Consider the following 10,042-nt stretch of genomic DNA (forward strand, 5'->3'; position numbering starts at 1 on the left):
AGGATGTTCGTGGGTGGCTGCCAGATAGATGGGTCAGCTAAGAACAACTATGTTTGATATCAAAAAGTTTTTTTTTTTATGGTCCCAAAACGCTTTGGTTTAAGGAGTTTTGTTCTCAGGCGCATACAGACATAACCACAAGCACTTCAGCCATGGCTTTCGTTGATCAGTCAAGAAAATAGCTTTAGCATTTGGAGGAAACCCAAACAAAATTGTTGTCATATCAATTATTGTTCCATTGGTGGAGTGGAAGACATTTCACAGCAAAGCAGCTTAGAGAGGCTGCTTTGAAGTATTTACGGATTCCAGTTAAGACTCAAGACTGTATTTCTGGACAGCAGCTGCTGCCAGAAAGATGTCAAGATGTTTTTGTTATTTATCTGACCATGAGATTGGTTGCATCCTTGACATCATTACTGTGACCTTGCTACTTGATTGTAGCCAAGAATTTGACTTGTGCAACATGTATTTTAAAAGAAAAGCTGATTTGATTTGATTTGCAAGAGGTCATTAGTTTTTATAATGTTCGTTTGTAAGTTATTTCTATGCTTTAATAATTTACTTTGGTTCTGTTTTGTAGCGCTGGTGTGGGCAGGACTGGCGTCTTCATCACCCTGAGCATCGTCCTGGAGCGAATGCGTTACGAAGGCGTAGTTGACATCTTCCAGACAGTGAAGATGCTCCGGACGCAGAGGCCAGCAATGGTCCAAACTGAGGTCAGATGTCCCTCACATACACACACCCAAATAAATCCATTCTTTGCTTTTAAGACATGACTATAATATACCGTAAAATCTCGTGAATAAAAGACACTTTTTTCCAGATAAAATGATGTAATCGACCCATCGTATTATTTACACGGGTTTATATTTTAATTAACATTTTATAGACGTTTAGCGGTACCTAGATGTTATAGACAAATGTGTACTTACATTCGTAATTTCACAAATTAATTTAAGTGCCTCGTTTCACAAATGTTTTCACGTGTACACCGTGAGCAAAACTTATGAAGCTAGAAGCAGCAACGATTGTTTATGCTATCCATGATGGAACACGCAGCCAACGTGGTGAGGCCAACTTCAAAATAAAATCTTTCCAAATGCACTAATACTCTGACATTCATGGCTTAATACACTTTTTTTTTAATTTTGGAGTTGTTCCCGGCAGCGTGTTGCGGCGTAACCGCTAACTTTTTTTTTGTGTGCAGCATCTCTCAAACTGTTGCCTCTAAGGTCAAAACAAGTCATCCAGAAATCAGGTTTAATTGCTAATTAACCGTTAGGCATTATTGTGACCCGTTTTGGGCTTTTTGATGGTTCTGACCAAGTCATTTCAAAATAAGATAACGCCCAGGGGTTTTAAGGATGCTAAAAAAATGTTTTGAATTACTCTGACATTTACCCAGCATTAAGGGTTGGCTCCAACGTTAGCATCTCCAGCGTTAGCGTTTAGTTGCTAGCTAGCTGCTAAGCAAGCAAGACAGCGAGATCCATCAAATTACTTATCAAAGGCAGTTTAATCAACAAAAAATGACTCTGCAAACTTTGATGCTATTAGCCTGACACAGTTGCTGTTCCTACTGATCTCTTAACAAACCAGGCTCACTCAAATGTGCTGTTTAAACTAGCAAAATTGCTACTGTCATCCTGACATCACTTCGTCTCAATCATGGACTGAAATCTGTCGGGAGAGAAACATCTAAAATCTCACTGACTAATCTTTCTAGATAGGAAAAGTGTGGTGCAACTAAAAAATTTGATCATCTAACTGTAAAAATGAAAACCAGTTGGTCATTCATTATTTTGGAAAACATTTTAAAAAATTCTTTGAATGACTCTATGGGAAAAGATCATGTTTGTTTTTTTTCCTGAATTGACTTTATCTAGTTTTTGATATCTTGAATGTTTTTGTTGAAGTGCTAAAAATATGTAAATGTTGACATTGGTATTCTATTTATGCTACAACTTTGAGGCTGCCTGTCTTTTCAAGCATGTCCATATGGTATTATTTCATTTTTGTTGCAATATTGTAAAAGACGGCAGTTGTTATAACAGAGAGCCCTTGAAATGCAAATCATGTTTCATGTGAAAATAAGCAAAAAAAAAAAAAAACAATATTAGCAGTAAACAACAAGCTTGTTTTACTTGTATGAGAGCATAAACGACATGCATTTTTAATATTCCCAAATGAATTATCAACCAATTAATTGCCAAAAATATCAATCTCTCTAAAACTTACCAGAGCCAAGAAATGGATGTCATTTTCGGACTCAGCGGCCCAGAATTACTCAAATCATTAAAATGTCTTTGGCACTCATTAAAAAATATGTTGGCCAGCAAATCAGAGGAGCGTATTATACATGAGTACAGAGGAAAAACTGCTTTTTAAGGGTGAATTTATTGAGTATTATGCACGGGTGCATATTATACACTGGATTTTTACGGTACTTTAACAGTTGTCATTTGGAACTGTAATGGTCTAATATAAATTGATCAGGATGTGACTTCAAACCAAAAATAAATAAAGAAAGAAAGAAAGAAAGAAATTGATCATGCACGTTATACAAGTTGCAGTCACTGAATAAATCCTATCAAATCCAAATTTGCGTAAAGATATAAACTGCCTTTATCTGTAATTACATTGCCCAATCCAAATTCAGTTATCAGCTACATCTATTACTATAGACACAATTAACATATCCCACCAATGTCATCAGAGGTTTTGTGTATTCTATATATTTTTTTTTTATTTCAATTATTTGCTTTTGTTCGCTCAAATCTGTCCTTGTAATTATGATGACAGCGTGAGATTTATTGTACACGTAGCATTCACTGCCTTGTAATAGTAGCATTTTTTTTCTTCTTCGTTACCATGCCGACTTAGTATGACTTATTTTAGTCATCTATGATATTGGTGCACTATCCATTACACTGTGTTGTCTTGATAACATCAGTGCGACCATGAATGTTTAAAGTGAAGTGTCAATTAGTTTAGATGATTTAGCTACTATGTCATTTTTGCTTCTGTTTCCTTCAGCTTCAAGTTAGTCCAACAGACGGTTGGAATTAAACAAATTATTAATGAACTGAATTGTAATATGCAATATGAAGGGTTATGCCCTCTGCGGGGAGTCTAATTAAACAACCTGGACATGCTAGCACCTCATATTCAGCCCTCCGAACCAGTGGGGGATAAAACCGCGTGTTCCAGAGGCAGTTTGACGGCATCTCATTAAACAGGAAGCGCTGTTGGTTTCAAGCGGTCCTTGATGCCTCGCTGCCCTGACACCGGGTACCTATCTTTAGACAGCACTTACTGGCTTCAAACGCCGCCTGTGTTGCGGCAGGTTAACAGAGCGCCGGCCCACCTGGGACCTGCTGACCACCTGCCTCTGAACAGAATGTGCATGAATGTCCTCAACTTTGTTTGAGGGCAGCTACATTTAATTAAAGTTGAGTGGAAGTAGCTATTAAATGACCTCTACAAAGTTTCTACTTTAATGGGGGTGAGCAGATTTTCAAAATTAAAAACCGGGATGCTACAGTTTTGCGGAAAAGCCAGGAATTATTTATAACAAATTTCATCGCTAGTCAATCTGGTAGCTGGTGGTTGTGTTGTTGCTTTAGCTAATGCTAAATGCTATCTTGGTTGACAGTTCAGTCCAGGCAGTTAATGAAAGCAGGCTGTGCCATTTACCTTGAGTCAGTTCCGCATTGTAACACTGGAGTTATATGCCACGAGAAAAGCTGGATCAAGCTAGCAGGACCTTTCCCATGATTCATAGACAGAAGCGGGAAGTACAAGTTCTGGTATGAGGAAAACACGCCTGTTAGTGATTACATGCGGATGAAATTGAGACCCTTTTAATTGGTTTATCGTATGAATCACGATGACAACTGTGTGACTGACATACACGTGGCCCAAACAAACTTGCTTTCTGACTTCACTACGCTGGGCTGGGATGGGACTTGCATAAAAGTGAGACAAAACAAATGGGGCTGGCGATATCCACTAGAACTCTGGATACAAGACTCAAAACTGGAACTATTAGCTAACATTTACTATTAGCATTAAATGACGGGACATCTGGTAGATTTGGAAAAACATTAGCTATTAGCTAACATTAGCCATTAGCATTAAATGTCGGGCCATCTGTTACTTCTAAAAAATTCTACCTAGCTGTTAGTATTAATGTCTTTCCTGACATGGGCTAATCTACTTTAAAAACGTTTGCTTTTTTATGACATGGCGATCAAAGCTGTTCTCAAAGCACTTTAGAGATTATATTTCTGATGTCTTTTGTTTCTCCCTCTGTGTATGCTTTTCTTCTACAGGATGAGTACCAGTTCTGCTATCACGCCGCTCTGGAGTACTTAGGAAGCTTTGATCACTATGCAACGTAAAAGCCATCTCTTTTCCCCCATGAGTCCTGTCACCCCCTCAACAGTCTCCTGAGCCATAGAAACTTGAATTTTGAAACAGTGGTGTCACAACAATAACACCACTCTTCATTCAGACGCATTCAACCAAGATTTTTAGACACCAACCAGAATAAATTCAATCTGGCCAAGTTAGCTCAGACTCCGCAGTCAAGAAAAGAACACCGCCATCAGGAGCGGAACCCAGAAAGAAGCATCGGCTCAAGTTGTGGGGGGCGATCCAAGTGTCTGACTTCTTACCTTACCTCAAGTGTTTCCATACAGACATTGTAAACATTCACTGAAATGTCACACAACAGGTGAAGTACAAGGCAAATATCAACGAGATGGAGTGGCTTTCTCTCGAGATTTTTGCTCCTTCTGGATGTAAAGGAAGTTCCAAGTATCTTTTTTTTTCCCCCCTTCCAACAACTTTCGCAAGTAATATTCAGATAAATTACCAAATTGTGGTTGCCTGTATGGTTGGCGGAACGTGTGGTTCACTCTCTCAAATGTCAAACAGACATACTAATGATGAGCAAGAAGAAAGTGTGACATCACATGATCAGAAGGAAAGTTGACAGGACGAAAGCAACATCACATAGTTTCAGATGGAAACCTCTTCTGCGAGTCACTAGAGAGCTATGGGAAGCTGTGCCTGTAAAAAGAAGCAGTGGCTTGGTCGTCTGTGACCCATTTTTATTTTATTTTATTTTATTTTTTTACAAGCTCTGGAGTTGCAATCCGTTGGAAGACACATCTGGTGAGAAGCTTTGCAACAAATGGATATACCAGACAAACTTGGGACACAAAGCCTTTCTTTGTGTACAGTGACAAATGTTCATCATCAATGCTTCAGTATTTTTGTTCTTAGTTTCCTTATTAAACCAAACATGCTGCTTATTTCATGTGCGTGTGACTATTAAAGTAGGTTTCATTTCAAAAGAGACACAAAAAAAATTGGGCCTATTTCAATTACCAAACCAGGTGTTTGAAACATTTCCTCTAAGATCCACTGTACGCTCATTTGTAGGATTAAAAAAGCTATTTACTTTAAACCCTTGTTACTTTGTGGGTGACAAAAGCAGAGCTTGTTAGTGCTCAATGAGAAAAATCTTCGGTACAAGTAACTTGCACATCCTTAAGAAAAGAACTTGAAAAAAAGTCCCCGCCAAAAAACTGCAGGTTGGATTTGACGCACTAATTGAAATGTGACTCCTGAAGATCAGCTCAGCGGGCTTTTATTTTGAGGTATCAACGCTTTGGTATGCGCTTCTCTGGATTCTGTGAAAGGTTCCAGAAAGTTGCGCACAAAACCACGAGCGATGGACAGAACTGTGTGTAATCTTTTTGTATTTCCAAAAAAGCCTTATTGTTATTGTAACATTATGGAAACATCAGTGTTGTATTACAATGATTTATTTTGCATTACATAGCTAACTTTTTTCTTTTCTTTTTTAACAGAGATGTTGTATCGCATTTTATAAAAAAACAAAAACAAAATAGCAAAAGAGAAGTGCTTATTTGTTCATATTATGTTGAAAGACATTCTATTTTTTCACTGTAGAAATCTTCAGTATAACATGTCTGTGTGTACGTGTGCATATATGTACATATATACTGCACCCTCACACATTCATATATATTTAAATGCAGACTATAAAAATATATCCATCTTAGAATGAATCGCTCATATTTTTTGTTGTCTCACCCTACCAGCCCAGTGCTTGGAAATATGATGACTTCCCTTTTTTTATTTTCTATGTTGCGTTACATTATTTTTAAGCCAAGAACATTGCGTGTCTTTCAAACAAACTTTTCTTTGCCCCGTTTGGATCCTCATCCTGGTGCTGATGAGGATATGCATTGTAGAATCATTTTAAATAGAATTGTATTCATTTTGTAGACTAATATTTTCTATTAACTGGATACAGCTGAGGAGAAACCTACCCACATAATATCTAACAAATCAAAAATTATATTTTTGTTGTTATCCGAATCAGGCAAATTTGACATACTGTACTGTACTTTGTATGATCATGTACAAGCTATGACCCGTCTTTTTGTTTTTTTACGTTTATGTACTTTATACTTTTTTTCTTTGTTTTTACTTACATATTACTTTCCAAGATGACGTGGCAAAGATACATGTAAATAAACAAATATATAGATTATATGTATTTGTAAATCATTTGACCCTCAAGAGCTTAAACAATGCATTGGAACAGTGCAAGGTGTTGGTTTAATTTTCCTCTTTGGGAAAGAACTTTCTCCAATCCTTCTCCCTTCCCTTCAACAGGTACCATTTGTTTCTTTTTCTGATTTTTATATTCCCTTTCCAGTCAAAACTGGACACACCTGACAATTAGGACGTAAAAGAAGGCAAATGTGCTCGTCAGACCGCAAATTCGCCCCCATGAATCTGAGTTAATGTTCAATTGCAATACAAACAAACCACATCCAGTTCGGTTGCATTGTGACAAGTGTTTTTCGACATTCTATGTGCAGCATTGTTGATTTCATTTTATTTTTCAACGGGATGCCGAAAGAAATCAGGAGCAGAGTGAACCAACAAAGGCAAAACCGAAACAACCAAAAACTTGCTGCAAAGTCACATTCCCAGCACGGACGTTAGAACAGCTGGAACTTTGACATGTTTCACCAAGAACAAAAATCCTCGTGGTGGAACTGATGCCAAAACTGTTGTTAACTTTGGAGGATTTGGGAAGCTTGTGCAATAGAACTTCTGACTCTGTTTCAACACCTGCCACAATCATCGGAACATGTCACAGAGTTATCTGGGGTGAGATGAACAGAAAACAAAGACACTAACAAAAGAATCAAAGCATTATCCACATACTGACAGAATGATCAAGAACTTCAAACTAGTTTTCATTTGTATGAGGGCCAAGTGCTGTCACTTTCAAACTGTTACATCTAACTGAAACATGATTGGTTTTAAGCCACTGTGTATGTAGATATGTTGACTTTGTATTAAAGAAATGTTGTCTGAAAAGAGTTTGCTTGAGATTTTATGTGACAATTCGATTTCCCCCTGACTTGTCAATCTGGAAAGAGAAGACAAAATAATTCACATAATTCTAATCGACATCACCACTAAGTAGACTACATTAATATTAGTTTTGCAGAAGACTTCATGAACAAAACTACATAATCTACACCAGAAGATGCAAATCACATCTTATTAAGAAGAATTGGAAGGCCAGGATAGAATTAGAGAAGTACAGATATGAAAAAATTCTACAACAAAGTTTTATACATTGAGGCAATGATTAACCTTTACTAAAGGAATGGAAAGCTAAACTTTGGAGAAAGAAAGGCTCACTAATCTGAAATCTTAGACACATCTATTTTAAGTATCATCCGTTACTATACTACCACAAAACTGTCAAAAAAGATACACTCATCTTATGTGAGTGTTCTTAGAAGGAACCTTGGTGCCTTTTTCTTTTTTTTTCTTTTTTTTTTTTAATGTTTTTATTTTTATTTTTTTAACACTAATGCATTACCTTAATCTGTCAGCTGGAAAAGGCTCCAGCTCAACCATGACTCTAATGAAGACAAGCACTCTAGAAAAAAAAATAATAATAATTTCTGGACAAAATAATATGCTAGTCCCAAACCCCCTAAAGACAGTATATTGGACATTAAGGACAACTGTGGTATTATCTAGCAACCTAGTTTCGGTTATTTGTCCTTTCTTTAATTACAAAATGTCTACCAAGATTGTAATTTGTTACATCAAAACCACGACCATCATGGCTGTTACCTTTCCTCAAAAATAATTTTTTTTTTCACATTTATGTACCTTAGTTTGGATATATTGGATTCATAGCAATCATTCCAACATGTCTGCCATGGCAGGTATTTGTTGTACATAGAACATGAATGCATGCATATTGCTTAACATCTCACCATGGCAAAAAAAATAAATAAAAAAAAAGTACTACTTAATTAAATTCTGACATTTCTCATTAATCATCAGTCAGCCATTGGAAACCCGTTGTCCATTTTTGCAGCCCACAACATACTGTATATACTAAAAATAAAACAACTAACAATAATAATGTTGTTGCAACATCCACATGCCCCATTTGTGTAACTCTCTGACAACTACAATAAAAAACATTAAATTATAATAATAATAAAATGTTTTTATGAGACCTTTTCTAGATATGCAAATAAACTATTCAAATACTAACAACATTTTTTGGTTGATGAATAAAGATGATACAGTTTCAGTGGCAAAAAAATGGGTTGCTTCATCAGTCTGATTTGTGAAATATCACATGAATAATCCTTGCATAGACACTTGTTTTAAAATTGTGGGGATGTAATTCATTAGCTGCTTAGTGCAGGGGTGGCTCTATTCTAGTGGGATACAGGGCGGCGGGCCACCCCAAAAGCTAAGATTCAGTTTATCATATTTAACAGAAAGCTTTGCTCGATTCTGATAACTATTTGAAGCTGTGGCATTTACCTTGCACCGTTCCCGCAATGTAAAATTGGAAATATGCCATGAGAAAACTCAGCTTGCGTTGGGTCTGACCAGGTACTGCAGTATTAGGATAGTTGGACTACATTACCCATGAATCTAAGACACAAAAGCAGGAAGTAGTTCCAGTTCCAGTATGACAAAAACACACCTGCTAGCAATTAGACGAGATGAGCTTTGTGACTAATGAAATCCACAGCGTTTGGGGACCCAAACGGGACTGTCAGGTCACCCTAAAGTAACTACATCTTTCTTGTGTAATGTTTTGCTGTAGATTTGTCAACAGATATGCTAACATAGTGTGTTTGGCTCACAGAAATCTCTGTTACAAATGCAAATTAAGCATGTCTGTGAGTCTTTAACTCATTTGCTCCCAATAACGTGTAAATACGTTTTTTTAATGTTGTAAGTGTCCCAAAGACGTATTTATACATTTTTTTTTTTTTTATGCTAGAGGATACAGAAGGCTTTGATGCAACCTCTCAGCTGCAAAGAACGGTTGCAGAAATGGTAGTTATTACACAAACGGCCAGCAGGTGGCAGCAGAACAAAGGAGATCAACCAGGGCCATCAAGAAAAAAAGCTTTTTACTTTACTTACAATTTTAAATAGATTTGTGAAAACTGATGAAACTTAGCTGTGTTCTAATGCTAATTGCTGCAAAACGGAAACAGATAGAAACATACTTTTTCTTCCTGATGAAAGAAGAGACTTTAATCTTTCTTTTGGTATGTTCCATGCTTTTATAGCAATTGAATACAATATTCTGTGGGCCTTGCAAAATCAGTCAAAATCCAGTAAAACAGCCGGGAGTGAACGGGACTGCTTGTGTGAAAATGGCTGGGAGTGAATGAGTTAACCAGCAGTCCCTGATCATTTAGCAACTTAACTTGTATTGCAGCCTCTAAAACTTTCATCCTCTTGTCAGCTTCGATATTTGGCTTCTTGATCATTACCTCCCTTGTGTGTTAAATACACAAGTATCTGACGAAATATCTTTACTGTGATGCCTCAAGGGTTTGGCGCATCAGTCATAATTACGCCGCTGCCTCTATTGGAAGAATTTGCTGCAGGAGCATGCAGGAGAACCTATGAAGCAAACAGATGG

General features: G+C 37.0%; 1 protein-coding gene across 17 annotated transcripts in view; it reads left to right on the forward strand.

The window, feature by feature from the left end:
• The window catches only part of ptprsa (protein tyrosine phosphatase receptor type Sa), a 245,904-nt gene extending 239,310 nt beyond the window's left edge, over positions 1-6,594 (forward strand). For all 17 annotated transcript variants that reach the window (XM_077535321.1, XM_077535315.1, XM_077535318.1 and 14 more), the window contains 2 exons: positions 581-716; positions 4,335-6,594. In XM_077535321.1, coding sequence (XP_077391447.1) covers positions 581-716; positions 4,335-4,403 — 205 coding nt within the window. In that variant the 3' untranslated portion in view covers positions 4,404-6,594. The remainder of the gene's footprint in view (positions 1-580; positions 717-4,334) is intronic.
• Positions 6,595-10,042: the final 3,448 nt, after the last annotated feature.

Source organism: Festucalex cinctus, chromosome 10 (genome assembly GCF_051991245.1).
Source record: "Festucalex cinctus isolate MCC-2025b chromosome 10, RoL_Fcin_1.0, whole genome shotgun sequence".
NCBI classification, from domain to species: Eukaryota; Metazoa; Chordata; class Actinopteri; order Syngnathiformes; family Syngnathidae; genus Festucalex; species Festucalex cinctus.